General features: G+C 41.4%; 1 protein-coding gene across 1 annotated transcript; it reads right to left on the bottom strand.

The window, feature by feature from the left end:
• Positions 1-3899: 3899 nt before the first annotated feature.
• LOC136461384 (uncharacterized) lies at positions 3900-7516 on the bottom strand. Its single transcript, XM_066460701.1, has 5 exons — positions 7464-7516; positions 6783-6849; positions 6405-6698; positions 4630-6321; positions 3900-4253 (listed from the first exon to the last, which is right to left on the bottom strand). Exons 1-5 carry the CDS (start codon positions 7514-7516, stop codon positions 3900-3902), a joined length of 2460 nt encoding a protein of 819 aa, XP_066316798.1.
• Between the last annotated feature and the right edge of the window lie 11928 nt (positions 7517-19444).

Genomic DNA, 19444 nt, shown 5'->3' with positions numbered 1-19444 from the left:
CAATTGTTAGGAGTAGACCGTTCAAATCTAACTTTGAATATTTTTTGTTCAATTCAATGGGCATTTATCCCAACATCTCGGTTACAGGACAAAAAAAAGTAAGAACAAATATAAAGGCTGAAGCTCCCATGTTAGCTGTCTCATATGTATAGTGTTGTATTACTATACCGCCATCAAGGTGTATCAGTATCAGATTTCACTTAAGAAGAAGCATGACGTCGGCGCTATAGGACGAAACTCTCCCATCAATGCTAATCATCAGAATAATACAAGTCAAACGAACGGATATTTATCACCTTTTCAATAGCTTTCGGATAACGTTATATAAATGCTCTAAAGCAGCTTGAACGCTCTGTACAATACATGCAAGAAGGAACAATACAAAAGTTACCAGCGCATTTTACTCAAATAATTACTTAAGCCAATAATGTAAAATCATTACCGTGAAAGGGTATATATCTTGGCTCCTCTCAATTGCATCTGCTATTGCGAGGATACTTTTGGCAGACACAAATGATACTCAAATGAATAGCACATACTAATAAGCATCCTATATTGCGAGAATACTTTTGGCGGACAAATGATACCAACAAGCATCCCATTCTTGTTAAGAATGGGTGCTTCGAATCCTGACATGTCGCTTGCTATCCAGGCGATGCTGAATAGATTTGCTTCAAATTACCTAATAGTAAATTAAAATTTTCATAACTAGAAGCACGAACTGAAATTCAAATCTGAGAGTTAATTTTGCATTATTAGCAGTACAAACTAAGTTTAGGAAGAAAACTTACATTATAGTCACCGGAGTTATTATATCTTTAACACTCTCATACACATAAAAGCATGTAGTTCTTTGCGAGCTTCTTGCAGTAAATACTAAAAATATCATTATAAAGATGAAATTGGTTTAGCAAGGGTTGATATTTGTCCATATGAAAATTCCACTTCTATTCTCCTCCTTCCCATATGCTAACAAACCAAGCGTGTCTTTTATTACATACGCAGATCTAGCCTTGCAAGCGACAATAATACCGCATTGGATGATGGATTCTCCTCGAGCATGAACTGTAGCTTTCACCACACTTTTTTCGGTAGTACATAAATATTGGCCTAACAATTTAAGGATACAGAAGTATATTAACAAAAAGAACAACAGTTTTTAAAAGATTCATGAATAAATTTTATAGAACTAACTGCTTGACTAAATTACCACAAAGCTCAAATAAGAAGTTGTATAGAAACTACATATTTAACACACCAAGGTTTTTAAAACTACATATTTAAGAAATCGTATTACAAACTACAAATTTAGTGTGTGATATATAGGAGTATATTATATATAACAAGATGCATGAAGACCACTGTATAAAAACTATCCATCTTCGATTAGCCAATCCTTTAGTTTTATTATGCATCGCACACTAAATCTCTAGTTTTATTATACTATGGCATGCTTAAATTATAGGAGTATATTATATATAACTAACCTTGGCTAGCCTAAGCAAATGACTAGTGGGAAAGATGACTGTCTTGGACAGCCTCTATCCTTATTTATAAAGCTATTACACAATCCAAGAATACCTCTAGATATTTTCCCTGAACCACTTAACCATAGGGCCGAAATGGTCTAAGTTTAGTTCCTTGCATCGACGACCACCATCCCTCCATGAAGAAGATTCGTCTCGACGCAACCTCTCCGATAATGCCACATGCCCCCCTCCGCCTGAGATCCTCCCCGGGTTTTGAGGCCCAAACTCGGCAAACCCATCGCCCATGGTTTTAAGGCCCAAACCACCAAACCCACTTGGAGTCACATAGCCACTACGCCTCCTCCAAGATCATGACACGTGTCCCGCTCATCCTCGACCGCCCAATCACCAAATGCTCATGCCCTCGCCATGACTTGGTCAATCATCGTATTGACTTCGGGCAACACCGTCTACGCTTTCATCCTCGCATGTACACTTGGTTGTCGACGTTGCCAAGTGCTAGCCATCCACGGTTCATCCTCCACCCATCTGTCCCTTGGTCAAAACCTCCATGTCCATCCTTCACCGTTCCTGGTCCATCGACACAAACCCACTTGACCTTCTCCATTGCCATCGACCGGTCTCAACGCTCAACACCTACACATCACAAGACAAGAGACATGTTGCACACACCACTACTCACGCCAAGGTTAGTGTCAACAAACTAAACCAAAGCTCGATCATCTCTTGACAATCACCCATCACTCATCCACGTGGGCACATATTTATCATGTGTTTGCAGTAGTTTATGGTTATTGAATTAGTTTTTATAGTAATTTATATTGATATTTAGGCAACAGGTTTGGATGACATTTTAATTTATTTTTATAACTACAAAGGTAGGTTCCTTAAATACATATCCAAGATTCCAATTTTATTATATTTTTTATTATGATATATATGGATATTTGAAAAAAAACAATTTATGGTTACTTTGTATTATCTTTAATGAGTAGAGGTAAGCAACTATAGATACAAATAATACATTGTATTACTTTATGTATTTTCATAATAGCATACGTGGATATTTTTTTTAGAAAAAAAACATGGTAGATCCAATAGCTACTATTATTAAATTGAAGGCCAAATATTTTTGATATTTTTAAAAAATGTATTGAATTATTTTTTTTGCGTGTCTCATAAGAATAGATGCCTGCTTGAATTAGTAATATTAATATAAACACGTCGAAGATAGTGTAAAATAAACATGACTAACACACGTGATGATGGTGCAATGCAAAGTGGCGTTAGTTTATGAAATTATGGCGAAAAAGTACATGGAGCAATTGGTTGGATTGGCAACATTACAATTTTCGGTTATTGGAGATATACCATTACAATTCGACTAATTCAAACCATACCATTACAATTGTGCGATACTCGGACCAATGCCATGGGATACGCTCAGCGACGTCTTGGGGCCACCTGCAGGTGTGTACACTGCCTCACTATTTCTGTATGGACGTCCATGCCCTCGGGTCAATTGGATATGGCCCACCAGGCGCCGGCTCTCCCTTTCCTCCTCGCCGCGCTCTGTTCGCCTCCTCCCTTCCCGTCCGCTAGGGTTAGGTGCTGCAGCCACCGGCTCCGCCGTTGTGCCAGCCGCCGTTGCCGTTTGCCCATGGCCACTACGGCTTCTAGCTCGTCACAGCAGGTGAGGACTCTCCCTCTCGTGGACTGCCCCCAGTGCTTGGTGGCTGTCGTCAAGTGCAAGAGCAAGAACGACAACTTCTACTACAGGTGCTCAAATAGGTGTGGTAAATGATGGTTTGAGGATGCATATAAGCTCTATTTGCGCAATAATCCTACCAATCTGTTCGAGAGTTCTTTTGTTTCTGGGCACAATCCAGCTGGTGTTGTTCAAGTTGTCCAGCAGCCTGCTGCTACTACTGTTGGAGGGTTCGAGATGGTGGCACTTGATTTGAAGTTGCTGCTCAGTGACATCAAATTGGAGATTGGCAGCCTGAAGACTGAAGTGAAAGAACTAAAAGATAAGGTTAAGAAGGAAAAGAGTCCAATTGTCTTGGACAATGCAGCTGTTGTTTTCTTGGCAATCTTTGTAACTATCCTGGTGGCTATTGTATGGATGAAATGAATTCTCATATAATGTAGCCTGTGTTAGATAGTGTTAGCTTAGAATTTGGGTAGCTTTTGTCCACTCTCATGATGAGTGGGTAATGTAAGCATTTGGTATGTACTTGGAGCTATGTTTGTTTGCAATTTATGAACAAGTTTCTGCAGCATGTTTGTCGAAACTTAACACTGTAATAAATGAACAAGCAGCATGCCAACTATCTAGAACCTCCACTGTTCTCCCTAATACTAAATGTGTGCAAAAGAATAGGGTACCGCTGCTCAAAGATCTCAGGGTCAGTCATCCTTGTGTTTGTCATGTGACATTGAACTAGTGCCATCCCAGGTTGGCCCAGCTCCACATCCACCTCCAATGGTCTCATAGTAACCAAAGGCGTCCCCAAAGGTCAAATTGTTCATGCAGCCCTGAGAGCAGGCACAGGCTTGAAAAGCCATTAGGATAACATCAGTCACTCTTTGAGACGTTAGCACATTGCCACCAACAACAGCAGCCTTGTCACTTGGTGAGAGGAAAGAGCAACTGTTGTATATGACAGCAGTATATGACAACCGTAGGCAGTATATGACAACAGCTATTGTACCTGCTTCAGGAGCATTCCAGTTACCATAGACCTCAGGTTCTGGTTTACACTGCAATAAATGAACAAGCAGCATGCCAACTATCATAGAAATAATGCCTAATTTAACATAGACCAGTTCACATAAATATATTAGATAAGTGTTTGATGCCATCAGTCAAGTGCATCTCATAGAAGTATTACCCAACAGGACATCAGCATTTACTACATAGTGTTTCGAGTCAATTAACAGCATAGACTACCATTACAAGTTTATGTGCCCAAAATGATCAGAGGCATAGAGAAGTTTTTGTGCCCAAAAGCATTACATGACATTACAAGTTTTTTTTTGCCAAAAGCATCAGAGAACATTTTGAGCCTTGTCAAGTAGACTATGGATCGAAGACAAGCTTTGTGATACTAGTCACAACAGTGGGAGGTGGGTTTGCCTTTGCCCTTTTCAGCTTCTTCTTCACAGGTGTTTTTTTCTTGGCCGTGGTTGTCTTCTTTTTCTTCTTTTTGTTCACATGTGGTTGTGAGGTACCTGCATCATCTTCTATGGTCCTCTTTCTGCAATGGTTCCTGCATGGACCTCTTTCGCCATCTTGACCAACCTCTGGCTCTTTGCAGGTTTTTTGGAAGTGGCCAAATCCTCCACATCTTTTGCATCTCACCTTTTTCTTGGTAGCCCTTTTCTCCATGCATCCTCTAATCCTTTGCACCTTTGGCCTCCCTGGTCCTCTACCCAATAATGGTTGGTGCACTTTGAACCCAAGATCAACTTCAGGCCACTGGGATCTATCAGGTATAGGTTCAACTCTTGCTTCATAAGCTTTCTTGAATTTAGCCACTGAGTAGTACTCATGCACATAATCTTCTATTTTCATCCCTCTATTGGACAATATCCAGGCCAAAGCATGTCTACAAGGCTTTCCGGTGACTTGCCACTCCCTGCAAGAACAATTGTGATTTTGTAGGTCTACTGTTTCGCGCTTCTGGTTGTTCCATTGGTCCACAATGGTAACTTCAGCAATGTCATCATCACTTATAGATACTTTGAGGACCGTCAGGTGATTGCTAATCAGATTAAGTTCCTTAATAACATTAGAGAGAATCCTGTCATGCCACTGTCTAGCCAGTTTCTTCCTCAAGTATCTCTTCTCCATTATCAACTCCCGCAACTTGTCTACCAGTTCATGCAGCAATAGACCCTTGAATTTCTTCACTTGTGCATTAAAATTCTCTGACACATTATTAGTCAAGGCATCACACTTGCTGTTTTTAGAAAAAGAACTCATGTACCATAACCTACTATGGTGCGTGTCAAGATACTCAATTGTTCTAGGTGCAAAATCAAATATTTTCTTCATGTGCCATTTGAACATTCCTTTTGTGTAGCTCCTAGCTGCTGGGTATAGGTGATCAGTGAAAACATCATCTGTGTAGTGCTTCATGAAATTCTGATAAAGGTGTCTCATGCATTCCCTATTTTCAGCATTTAGGAATACAGCTCCAACAACCTTCTCCAAACCTTTACAAGCATCTGTACAAATAACAAGGTTTGGAACATCACCAATGGCTATGTGCAGCTGTTGCATGAACCATGTCCAGTTGTCCTCATTCTTAGTGTCAAAAATTACATATGCAATGTGATACAACCAATTGTGCCCATCTATACCAGTTGCAGATGCCAGCTGTCCTCTGTACTTGCCATACAAACATGAAGCATCAATTCCTATAAATGGTCTGCATCCCTCTAGAAAGCCATCAATACATGGCTTAAGAGCTACAAAAATCCTCCTAAATCTCTCCTTGCCCTCAACCATCTCTACCTCTATCTGCACATGACTGCTAGGTGATGATTTGGCAATCTGAGCTACCCAATTGAACAGAAGCTGAAAACTCTCCTCATACTTTCCATGGATCTGCTCTAGTGCTACCTTCATGCCAGACCATGCTTTGGAGTACTTGAGCTTGATACCATAGTCACCCTCTAATTTGTCCTTCCAATCTGTTGGAGTCTTAGTAGGATGCCTCTTCAACCAATCCCCTAACCTTTCTACAGCCCAGCCTTGGGTTGTCGTTTTGGTTTCTTGGAGTTTAGTAGTAGCACATTTATGTTCTGCACATAGTATTTTGATCTGCACACATAGATAGAAAATTGTTAAATTATAAGGTGGAAAACTAGTAACAAAATGAAAGAGATGTCATAACTTCAATTCACCTCTATTGTCTTGCCATCAAAGATCCTTGAAGCATGTATACGCCAAGGACACCCTTCAGCTTTACACGTAGTAATAAACCTAGTCTTATCTGTAATGATTTTACCAAATTCAAACCCTTTCACCACTGCATGATGTTTCACTGCCTTCCTAAATGCAACAATGTCAGTAAATCTTTCTCCCTTCTCTATCTTGGGGTTTTCAGGATCATAGATAACTTGAACCTCCTCTGGATCTGCATCATTTACCTCTGCCTCAAGAGGAACACCTCCTTCAGCAGCACCAACATCATCAAACTAATCAGCAACATGAACATAGTCATCATCAGCAGCAGTATGAGCATGGTTGTTACAAGGTTCTGCATTGTTAGCTGCCTGCACAGGCATGTACAGTCCTTCATCGTCAACACCGACATACTCCTCATCATTGTCAAACATGTCAGGTTCCCTGTCAGGCTCAGGCTCTAATGGATACTCATCATTATCAGAAGGCTAGGCTGCATGGTTGTCATCAGGGCTGATGGTATTCCCATCCCCTGGTGGAATGTCTTTACTACTGGGGTTGTCGTGAATAGAAAACTCAGGTGGAATCACGCATATTGGGTCTAGGTTTGTAAACTCATCAGACTGTCTAAGACAACTGGCAAACACAAGAACTTCACAGCGCATCTGATCCATATACATTTCAAACAAGTCATGCATCTAAAAATCATTTTCTATTCTCACATCTTCACATAGCCTTTTGTCAAAGAACCACACACTAGGAGACTAGCTACTGGATCACTGGAACTCATTGCGCAGGCTTGTCAACAGCAAATCGAAGGAAAATGAAGCTACTTCAACATCCCACTTAATCAAGCGTCCCTTTGTGTATGCTTTTCTACCAGTGCTGTTTCTGGTACAGAATCCTTCTACTTTCATCACTAGCGAGAACAACGAAACCCTAGCAACAAACAAAATCAACCCCAAATCCCATGAATCCCTATCGATAGCCTCAACGAAATCTACCGGGGACGAGCTCATTCACTATAGAGGGAAGAAAAAGAGGCAGAGGATAAATACCCGCCATCGTCGTCCACCATCTCCGTCGTGCCGCGCGGCTGCGTCTCACCCATTGCGCGCAATAGGGTGCATCGTAGCACGCACGCAAGCTGGGTGATTCTGGTCGTCGCAGTCTATGCCGCCGAAGACAGGGTCGCCGCCGTCCTACTCCCCACCGTCGTCGGGGTGAGGGTGAGTGAGAGGAGACAGAGCGTGAGGAGGAAGAGAGCAGTCAGCCTGGGTGGGATATGGAGGCACCTTATCCAAATGACCCAAGGGCATGGGTGTCCATACACAAATACGGAGGCAGCTTATACGCTGCAGGTGGCCCGAAGACGTCACTGAGCGTATCCCATGGCGTTGGTCCGAGTATCGCACAATTGTAATGGTATGGTTTGAATTAGTCGAATTGTAATGGTATATCTCCAATAACCGAAAATTGTAATGTTGCCAATCCATGGAGCAATTGGTAATAATTAAAGTATATCATAACTGGATAAGATAAATGAAAGCATCAAACTGAAGTATCGTGTTTGAGGCCCATACTCTTTTTTCCTATATACTAGGAAACAATCCAAATCAAAGAATTTTCTTCTTGCTTGATCCTGTCGGTGATTTGATTTTGATTGAACTGCAATGGCACGTCTTGTTGCGTTTGTTGCCATCAGATAACCCAGAATCAAGATGTTCCAAATCGATCACTAACGACTACTCCGTACGTAGCTGGCTAGCTGCTAGGAGTCTGTTGGATGATAACTGTGTCTAGTCCTTTTTCTCCTTTCTCCTTACGGTTGTGAATTGTGACCGAGCTCAAGTGATGATATATGACATAGCCACCAACCGATTAAATCCTCCATGGCTAGCTTTACCACTCGGCAGCGTGCAGGCCCTCTGGAATATGCAACCATCTGATTGTAGATGTTTATATGGCGAGCCATTGCATATTAAAATTTGCTTGGATCCGAGATGTCTCACACAGTTGATGTCGTTTACACCAAAATTTGGGAAGAAGAACGCATTTGGGAAGAAGAACGCAAGAACTCGAGCTTCCAGGATTGTGTCATCAAGAAATCGATTAGATGAGAATCGGTACAGTTGATTTAGATGTAATGTCAGAATTAGCTATTTTATAGATGACGTCAGCAGACGGCGCCAGGGAGATGTGTCGGACTCTACGAATAAGGAAAATTGATGTCCAAGTTATATTAACTTAGGAAGTTTTCTTTTATTCCAAGAATTATAATGAGTCGTATTTGAGTAGGATTTATGTTTAGGTTCTGGGTATAAATATTAGACCCTGGTTATTGTAAAGGGAACGAACATTCAATCAACACAATATTTTCGGCTTTCGCCATCGCATTAGGAGTAGGAGTACTATAGATCTCGACGAGTTCTTCAGCAAACAGAGTTGCTTCGAATGAACGACCTCCAGCTTACTTGTGAGTACCGTCACGACTTGTATTGTGCTTGTAAAGCTGCATCAGCTGATTGATCTTTTATGAGCCATAATATAAGTTAGTTATCGATCTGTATCGTAGTTTGTGGCTGCATCAGCTGATTGATCTCTTACAAATCACAATATAGATCAAAGTTATCGATCTTGTGTTAAATAACTTGTTGTTTAATACAATATCACTAGTTATTGAATCTGCTAACATTAGTAAGATTTTTCTTGATGTTTTTGGTTGATTCATCAGTTATTGATCTTGCTATAATTAATATTTTATTAATTATAACAAAATCACCCGATTTGAAATAGAGATAGATCGGCATCATATCATCTTAATTGATCATCCTTTGATCTGGTCATGCTTTAAATCTTATAATTGATGGCTTAATTCCGCTAAATCGGCTGTTTTATCTCTATTCCAATCAAACATAGTATGTGTCCAAAGACATATTTCAATCTTGAATAAACTCACTAGTTAATGAGATCTAATCTAATGACACTACCATAGTTGCATCGATCCGGTTGAACCTCACTAGTAAGACTTTAGATTAGAAATTATCGATTAGTGGTCTTGTTTATGATCAAAATATGTACTCTGTTTGTTTGCTATGACTGTATCGGCTATTTTAGCCGATTTGCCTATACTCTCACGCATATAGCATGTTTTCGTAAATCTGTCAATATATAGATGGTTTTATAGATTCTTTGGCTTTAGTTTATTATCATTATCATAGCTGCATCGATCCGATCGAACCTCACTGTTGATTATAATAGTTTATATTCAAATTGTTTGTAGATTCATTTATATTAGACAGTCGATTTGTTCGCATGTTATACTCTTTTCATGGATACACTGAGCCTCATTGAATCGGCTATCTAGTCGTACATTTGGAACTGTTTGGTATATATTCCACCTTAAATTATTGATAAGATTTTTTTTCTTGTCAATTGCACGTCAAATTGACTGGCATGTCGTTGTGTTTTTAGAATCGACTGATTCTGTATTGAAGCCAAGCAGATATCTGGTCTCGTTCCACTCAGATCTTTCAGCTTGCTATGTGTTAATCACATCGTCACATTTTTATGTCAACAGATGTTTTATTTAAAATAAAATAAAATCACACAGCTGATATATGAACATACATGCTATCTCCGGCCTCCTCATCACAAAAGCAGAGATTAGCCAACCAACTCTGAAGCCGGTATCTATCGCCCCGATGTAGGGGTGTTTGGTTGAGCGTCTGCCAGGCAGCGATCTGAGTTCTACAGCCTGTTCGTTTGTTGGTTTCAGCCAGCCCAAATCAGACAGTCAACAGTATTTTCCTCTCACACCAAACCAGCACCAGCCAGCCCAAACCAGCCCAGAAACCAACCAGCGAATAGGCCGCTAGACTTCCAGCCACCCAAAATCGAACGCCAGGCAGTTTCTTGTGGGTCGTAGAACTTGACAACCTAGCATGAAAGCAACTCCGTACTCCGGCCCATTCCTACAATGAGATGTGACTCTTGATATGTTGCCATATTTACGACAAAACATTATGTATATATATTTTTTATATTTAAGTGCTTGTCATCTATTGTATCCAAGTTGCAAGGTAGCACATATGGTTGTACTAAGAGACATTCTATGAGTGGTTTAAGAGCTCGTTGAAGTAGGTCCATGACGGTTATGCACATGGAACGAGGGCAAAGCATGGAACGGGTCGCATTTGAGGCCCATGCTCTTATTTTCATTTGGTATATATGTATACTCGGAAACAATCCAAGTCAAAGGAGTTGCTTCTTGCATCATCCTGTCGGTGATCTGATTGGGATTTTTTTTTTGAGCAAGATCTGATTAAGCTGCAACGGCACGCATCGTTGTTGCGTTTGCCGAATCGGTCTAGGTAGCTAGGAGTCTTGGATGATACAGTAACTGTGTCCAGTCCTTTTTCCTTACTGTTGTGATCGCGAGCTCCAAGTGTTGATGATATATTTCCACCAACCAGTAATCCTCCATGGCTAGCTTTACCACTCGTCACCGTGCAGTCGCTCTGAATGTGCAGCCGTGTCTGATAGATCATGTTTATACAGCGAACCATATTAAAATTCGCTTGGAGATCAAACATCAGTCTATATAAGAACATGCTTTGCTTGCTATTTGAAGCCTCCTCGTCACAAAAGCGGGGATGATTAGCTTAGCTGCTAACTCTGAAGGACTGAAGCCCCCGGTATCTCTCACGCCAATGTAGGGGTGTTCGCATAATTGGTTGAGCACCTGCAAGGCAGCAAGCTCAATCCCAGCTAGCCTTCCAGGCCCCCGGCCGAGGCAGCTCCGGCCAGGAGCGAGGCCAACAACCGTTGAGACGACGACGACGATTGTGAAGTTGCAAAACCACGTCAAGGATTTCGATTTCATCCCGACGTGACCCGGCCGATCGATGCCCAGGTTTGCCAGCAGAAAGGTTTGGCAGATATGATGTGGAAACTATTAGTTTGGCAAGTACCCTGCTAATTCAAACCACACATAGGTAGTATACGTACGTACACAGATTCTGGCAGTGCATGCGTGGCTCATATACCTGATGAACAATTACACGGTCTTCAATTCCTGCAGGCTTGCATTGGCACGTACGTACGTTCTCTTCTGCCAGAACTTAACAAGCTAAGGTGAGCATTAGTTTGGCAGGCATCAACGTCTGTGAATTTGTCCCAGGGGTTGGCAGGTTGCGTACAAGTACATGGCTCTTAACCACCGCTAGCTAGCTAGCTGTACTTGATTCCTTGCTTCTTCGTTCTTGCCACTCAGTGGCTACAACAAATAATCGTCGCCCAGCCAACTCGATCGAATAAAAGACGAGTCATGAAAGAAGCTAGCTAGCCCTGTCATGTGCGTCTACGACGACCCCAAAGCACTGCACACTGCAGTGCTGGGCGACAGCAACTTTTCCATGGCTTGGACGTATATATACAGAGCAGCCTCTTTCAGTTTGAGCCTGATCTCGATTGCAGTTGAGAGGGACACAGTCTGTGCACCCGCCACCCGCCACCCGCCACCGTCGTCGGCTCGTCGCTGTCTCCTTCCTTGTCATCTCATCTCATCTCTTGTTTTGTTTTGTCATCTTCCACACCAACTATAGCCTGTCTGTGTGACTATATCTCCATGACTCCATGCCATGTTTTGTGGGCCGATGACGTCTCAAATGGCCAGATCGAGATAGAGCTGCGGGCCGCGTTGCCAACACATGAGTTCTCATCTCATGTACGGAGTAGCTAGTAATTAGGGGCTGTTTGGTGTGGCTCCCGCACCGCTCTGGCTCCGGCTCAGGCAGCGGAGCCGCACCAAACAACGCAGGCCGGAGGAGCGCATATAGCGTAGAATGGGAGAGGGGGAGCCGATTCTTTGTACGGCAGGCTAAGCTACGATTCTGGGCTCCGGCTCCGACACGCAAGTTCGTGGAGCGGAGCCCTGTCAAACAGCCCTTAAGTTAGCTATGCTATGGTTGCGTCGTGTTCTGAGGCTAGCAAATACTCCACAGGCTTACTTTGTGCTTGTTGAACTTGCATGCGAAACAGCTAGCTAGCTGTAAGACGCGGAAGGCTTGCGTGTGCACAGAACCACAACGACGACATGCATGCTCCATTCATCGGTGCAGTATCACGACGAGAGGCGGCACGTACGATGCGGCGCACACCGTTATAAAACATGTGGCTAGCGATTAAGATCTTTTCTTCTCCGTCCCTCATGATCAATATAGTAGATAATAGTAGAACACGTAGACACAAGAGATATGAAGACTATTCTTTATTTCTCTGAATATTGATGGTTACAACATAGAGCTTCCACATATATATAGTCCTGCCAAGACTCAAGAGTTTGATAAGTGTCCACATACAAACAGACTAGAATTAGGATTCATCCTTCTCATTTCCTTCTAGGATAGAGTTCATATGTTTTACAACACTCCCCCTTGGGCGATTATCATAATATGCACATGCCTCATTAAAAACTCTATCCGAAAACCCAGTGGGAAAAACGGTTCTCGGAGAAAAGAGTACATCGCATTCGTTAATTGCATTGCACATGTTGTCTCATTAAAAACCTTGTGTGAGAAACCTTCAAGTAAAAACTCACATAGGGAAAAATAGTACAACATTTAACCTTCTTGTCATGTATTCTTCAGGATATCCTATTCTCCACGAATAGATATTTATCTTCATGATCTATGCATAAACTTTGATGTTTTAGCAAATATGATCTACTTGATCTTTGTAATTCTAGTGGTTTTAATTACGTTCAAGGTAGATTCACTCAAATTGCTCCCTCTCAAAAAGTCATCCTTTAAACTTAATTGTTCATACCACACCTTTCATAAATGTGAGCTTAATAATGGTATGCAGTACCATAATACTATATCTTTCAAAATGTTGGCTTATCATTCTTCAATGAATTATAATATGAGTAAACAAGACCAATATACTTCATGCATAGATATAAATGTTCATGCAGCCCGAGGCACGACGGCATGGCACGAAGCCCTTTTTTTAGCTCGACACGAGCATGGCCCGGCCCGAGGGTGCAGGTCGTGCCTGGGCCGCTGCTCAGGCACGTGGGCTGGCACGGCACGGCCCGGCCTTCGGCGGTCGGCCCGGCAGCGGCTCGGCCTGCCCCCTCCCCCTCCTGGGCCTCCTCACTCCTTCCTCCCCTCCCCACAGCCCAGTGCGGCCCACCGCCCACCATCCCCACCTCCCCCCTCGGCCCGGCCAACCCTAACACCCCATCGCCTCCACGTCCGCGCAGCCTGGTGCCGGCTAACCCTAACACCCCCTCTCAAGAAGCACGGGCAGCCGCGCAGCCGTAGCCCCTCGGCCCTCGCTCCCTCCCCGAGTCATCGACCTCCACTCCTCCCCCCTTCCTAAGGTCGGCCTCCACTCCCCCCCTCCGCCTCCGAGCCTCCCAATGCTCTCATCCCCGGCCACCGCCGGAGCTCAAAGTCGGATGGGTCTTCCCCCTTCGGCCCTTCTGCTCCCTCCTCTCTCTCTCCGAATCCGTCACCAGCCATGCTCGAATCCATCGTCCCCTTGGCCGGATACGGCCTGTCGACACGCAGATCTGTGGTGCCATGGCGGGAGGCGGCTGTGGTGGCGCGGTGGTGCAGTGGTAGGCTATGGTGCAGCGGCGGCGTGGGAGCCACGCGGGCTACTCCGGTGGCCCTACTGCGTCGTCCATGGCCTAGCTGCTCCGATGGCCGTAGCTCATGGAGCTGCAGGCGGCATCAAGGTCGGTGCCGCGCGGGATGCCCCTCCCTCCCCTTGGCCCTCGCGCACGGGCACCGATGCCACGCCCCCATGTGGATGCCCCCTCCCCGCCTCCACTCCGGCGGCACGCGCTTCCTCCCCTTCCCTCTGTCTCTAGCTGCTTGCGCTTCATTATGGGCCCGGGCTAGCCCAGCACGCTGGACTGACCGTGCTTCTCGGGCCGAGCCGGCCCGATAAACGGCCTAGCAGGCCATGCCTGGGCCGTAGGTCAAGCACAGTGCTTGCCTTGCAACGGCCCGGTAGGCACGACGTGCCGTGCCGGCCCGAGCCCCATCGGGTCGTGCCTGGCATGGGCCCTTGCCGTGCCGGGCCGGGTCGGGCCGTTGAACATCTATATGCATAGATAACCAGTTATTAGTTGTGCAAAACAAATAAAATTTATCCTTTAGGGTAATAAATGTTTTCAGAGGATTGTGGGGGTAAATAAGTTACATTCAATATCTTCTAGATAGTGTATCAAACTTATACTAGAGTTTGAATACTTATAATTCTTTCTTAGTGGATTTTTCAATTATATGTTCTACAAATCTTCAGGATTTTGATTGCACCACTAAATAATAAATCCAGTCTTGCATTTGGCATTTAGGGGATAATTCAATTGCCAAAGTCATCATTATTCTTATACCTTCTATGGTATTTTAGAGGATATCAACAATTTATTGCTAGCTTTACAATATACACTTTCTGAGTGTTTGTATGACACCTTCATGGTATTTAGCATTTCTCATTTTCTTTCTCGGGTCTACATCCACTTTAGGGATTAATGGTGTTTTTTTAAAGAATTGACTAGTGAATCGTTCATGGATTAAATTCTTCAAGGATGTTCTCATTCTTAGTGAATAATATTTCTCTTCTATGAGATATATTCTCTACTACATGAGAGATTATTATGTGGTATACACAATGTGATAGTGCTATTCACTTACAAAGTCACTCGATGACTATTCCTTCTAGGACATGCTCTTCTTGAGACATTAATATTCATTCATTTCATTTGACAGAGATATAGTAGAATATTTATTTCTTCTTAGTAGGAGATTCAACCTCAATTGCTTTCTTCATTGACCCAATATAATCGCTATAGGCGACTTTGCCATGGACTTTGTTTTCTGGATCCGGGTTCTCATAAGAGAAACATTTGCAATTGTAGAGGTAGTGTTATCGACAACCATTATTTTCTCCAAACACTCTCACAATGTGAGATTATTCCATCTCTTTGTCATTTCCCAAACAAGAGATAATTTATTATTCTGCGTACCCAACACTATAATGCGCGCGCTTAGTGTGTTGGATTTCATCTTCATGATGATCCTCTTCATGAGGTGCTTAACCTTATTCATGAGGTGTTCTCTTCATGAGAATGGAGGATTTTTATTTTATTTCTATTCAACAAGTATACAATAAACTAGAATCCACATGCGTTCCCGTAGATTTTAGCTTGATAATATACAACATTTATTTTACTACTAGTAAACACAACTTCTGGTTTATAACTTCAAGTTACTCCTCTCATTTTCAAAAATATCTGGCATATGCTCCGCTTCATGCTTCACAAGAGTGTTAGTCAAACTATTGTTTGATTTAGTGCGTGATACTATTCCTGCTTCAAGCTTCAAGGGATATTTTTCTCTTAAGACCATTTTCCTTCTATGAAAATAATATTTGGCATTCAACATAGGCTTTCTCTCCCCCTAATGCCAATATTAGATCTGTAATAGCATACTTCAAATGATATCCCCTATCATGGGCTTAAAATAATTCAAATTCATGTATCTCCAACTACAAGTGGAGGCCCATTCATGAATGCTATGTTATAGTTTTATGGAATGAGCTAGAATACATACAGTATACTTAAGAATGTTCAGTATTCCTACAAAATCAGGGATGTTGTCCCCCTGATTTGCACATATTATGGTTTAGAAAACTATTTCATTGTCTAGCTTCTTTATTATTTAGCCAAAAAAATTGATCTAATTACTCATACATAAAAAATGGACCATATACTTTAAATATATAAAATACGCAACATTCAAAATCACATGGAATTTCTTCTAGAAAATTCTACTGCCATTAATGCAGAATTTCCGAAATGCCTTTTCTTCAAAAATGCCAAATCATCTAAGTGTGTTATCCACCATCTTAATTCCATAATTATTCGTCCCATCAATTGGGTCACTTCTCTATTTAGCTAATTTCAGATTAACTGACTCCCTCTGATCTTAGGCTACTTGGCCATAGAAAAATGTATTGCTTATGCACGCAACGCATTGAAAGCAAAATATTTCTTAGTTCAACGAGAACTACCGTGCTAGCTAGCCAATTTAAAATTATGAGAGGAAAAGATAGTAGCTACAAGCTACGAATATAGCTTCTATGCTAATATTCATGCAGGAGTGGAGATAGTTGAAGCTCAACGAGAGCACAACATAGTGATACACTTTCATGTGTAATGTTGAATGTTGATATTCAATCCAACGTAATAGATAACAACAAAATACAAAGCTACAAGCTTACTTACAATTAGTGCAATGTAGAGAAAGTTAACTCAGCTAAAAGGGGTGCGGCTAGGACTTCAAGTCCTGATACATGTACTTAAAGATAGATTTAGGAAGGCTATGCCTATTAAATATATATTATCCGCATTTTCTTATGCCTTTACCCAAAATTCCTTCCTCTTTTCATGCCATTATTACTTCAAGTAGTAATAAGCTTCATGCATCTATGAATAATCATTTCAAATGTTCCATAGAATTCAATCATACTCCTAGTATTTAATAGTTCTGGCATGAAATTCACATATCCAGTATACTATTCAGTGTACAACAACAGATTTAGGGTAGGACATAGACTTCTAGTTTCTGGGCTAAAGTATTAAATACTTAGTTTATGGATTATACTATTTCTTGGCTAAATTGATCCTTATAAGATCAGTTTATATACCAGTATAGTCCAATTATTCATGTGCTTCTAGAAAATTCAATTTCCCTTCTACCTATATGGTAGTAGTGCACAAAGAACTATAACCTTGATGGTTAATTGAGGCTTGTTTGTGGATAAATCATTGCAAACTTATTTAGATAGGTAAAAATATATAATAATTTATATGTGAAACATGTAAAACTTATTTATTCCATGCAAGATTGACATATATTACTGTAAGTAAAAATTACAACTAAGAATATATAAACGCTTCATATTAGCCTTCAAGCTAATAAAGTAACCATTAACTCTTTCATGAGTTTACATAATCCACTTAATTCAACGGAAACTAAAACTTAAAGCACCATCACCACTACTACTAATACTTTAGGATAGTAAGTTTAAAGACATACAAGTCTATAAGCACATAGCTAAGCTCTTCTTTAACAGAACCTTTAAATATTCTAATTCTTATCCATTCTTACATGTCTTAGCTTCTATGCTTGACATTTAGCAGCTTCATGCATGCTCTACTTTATAGTTGTGATATATAATCATGATCCTTCTAGGAGTACAATATATGCAAGTCATATATCCTGATTCACATTGTTGTCCAAAAATTGTAACTCAATTTTTACTTGATATTGAGTAATTATGGATAATACATTTGAATACTTCTAGTACTTCAATGCTCTCGGTCTTTCTATTTTAAGAAATATTTCTTCTAAAATTAGATAAAGTCTTATTTACCATCTCGTCTTCTATGACTTTTAATCACAAAGCTTCAAGCTTATTGTATTTGTTTATAGAGCAGCATTATATCCCATATGGTCATATAGCTTGAAAATTCAATTTTTAATATTTCTGGCATTATGCAATCATAATGTAGGATATCTTCTAGAATTTCTCATTCAGTGAGTCCCATAAGACCTTCGGGATTTAGCTTGGTCATAAACTCATTCTTTGAGAGTAATATAAGGAACTATAATGCTTAAGGTCCACTCCACTTCAGTGGCAGTAGAATATCCTACTAGGATTTAGTAAATGATTATGCTATATAATTCTGTCATTCAGGACAAATCCAGGATATTACTTCTTCACGAAGGTATGCATATATTATTATTACTGGAATCATCATGTGCGTATGAGTTTACTGCATGTAAACAGGTGGCAAAGTGCAAAAAAATAGCGGATAGTTATACAAAATACTCTTAGAGGCATCCTAGCATTTTTCAGGATTATGGTATATGCAAATTTTCAGAATTAATACTAACCATTCATTCATCCCAAATATTCATTATGCTAGGAAAAACAAATATGAGCGTCTCAAAGGTGATAAGTCTAAGGTCTGCAGGATTTATAGAGAGCTCATATACCTTATACCATGTTTCTAGTGTAATCATTCAAGATTTCATTCTTATAATTACATGATATATAATTCATAATGTGTGATAGATAAATGCATTCAAAAGAGTATAATAAAATATCAACACATGGTATGTATATATAAACATAAATTAAATATTATAAATCCATACAAACAGAAGGATTTTACTATTCAAAAGCCTACACACAATTTTTTCTAGAAATTTAAGTAACTTGTGGTTCATGTAGCTGCAAGCTTCATGCTTAACCACGGTGATGAGCTGCATGCTAGCATCAAATTAATAATCCGTCATGCATGTTCAAAATTTCCAAGGCCAAACAAAAACAAGATCATATATTAGATTAGCATGTATGAACTACGGGTTTCTAAATCAATCTACTAACTGCTTATCTAACAAATGTATAATCAACAGGATCAATCTACTAGATGATTGTACAAGATAGTACTAATACACAACTTCATGTCGTATGTAATGCAACGCCCTTTAGGGCTTCGTTATGCATATTATTGCTGACCAATGCGATGGGATTAGCAAGCCACGTGTGGGTGGACGATGAGTAGACGGCGTGCAGGCCGCATTGTTTGATGGCATGTGAGCCGTGGATGACTCGACGATGTACAGCCCGCGGAGAATACAGCAACATCGTTCGTATCACAAGCCCACTACTGGGGGCTTATGGCATGCGATGGAGGCGGCATGTAGGCCGCGATGCTTTGTGAGATCGTTCAGCGACTTGCCGACTTGCAGTCCATGTTACTCGAGGAGATGGCAGCGGTGTGCAAGTCACAATGGAGGAACAGGACGTTAGTCACGAGCGGTCTTGCGGCGTGCAGGCTGCGTGCAGTAGGAGTGGCAGCAATGCCAATGGCTTCGAGCCGGGGATCATGAGCCGTGCGGACCACTGCGGGATGTTCGGTGAGTTAGTGGCAGCATCCGGGCTGCTTTTT

The sequence above is a fragment of the Miscanthus floridulus genome, chromosome 6, assembly GCF_019320115.1.
Source record: "Miscanthus floridulus cultivar M001 chromosome 6, ASM1932011v1, whole genome shotgun sequence".
Lineage (NCBI taxonomy): Eukaryota > Viridiplantae > Streptophyta > Magnoliopsida > Poales > Poaceae > Miscanthus > Miscanthus floridulus.
This window is presented reverse-complemented; position numbering and strand designations above follow the sequence as displayed.

What these genes read in the sequence shown, in the direction of transcription:
- LOC136461384 (XM_066460701.1), bottom strand. Translation starts at nt 7,516, where the DNA reads ATGGGTGAGACGCAGCCGCGCGGCACGACGGAGATGGTGGACGACGAT. An exon ending in ATGGTGGACGACGATGGCGG is followed by an intron (nt 6,850 to 7,463) that starts GTATTTATCCTC and finishes TGAGCCTGACAG; the next exon opens with GGAACCTGACATGTTTGACA. An exon ending in AGAAGCTGAAAAGGGCAAAG is followed by an intron (nt 4,254 to 4,629) that starts GCAAACCCACCT and finishes CATTTATTGCAG; the next exon opens with TGTAAACCAGAACCTGAGGT.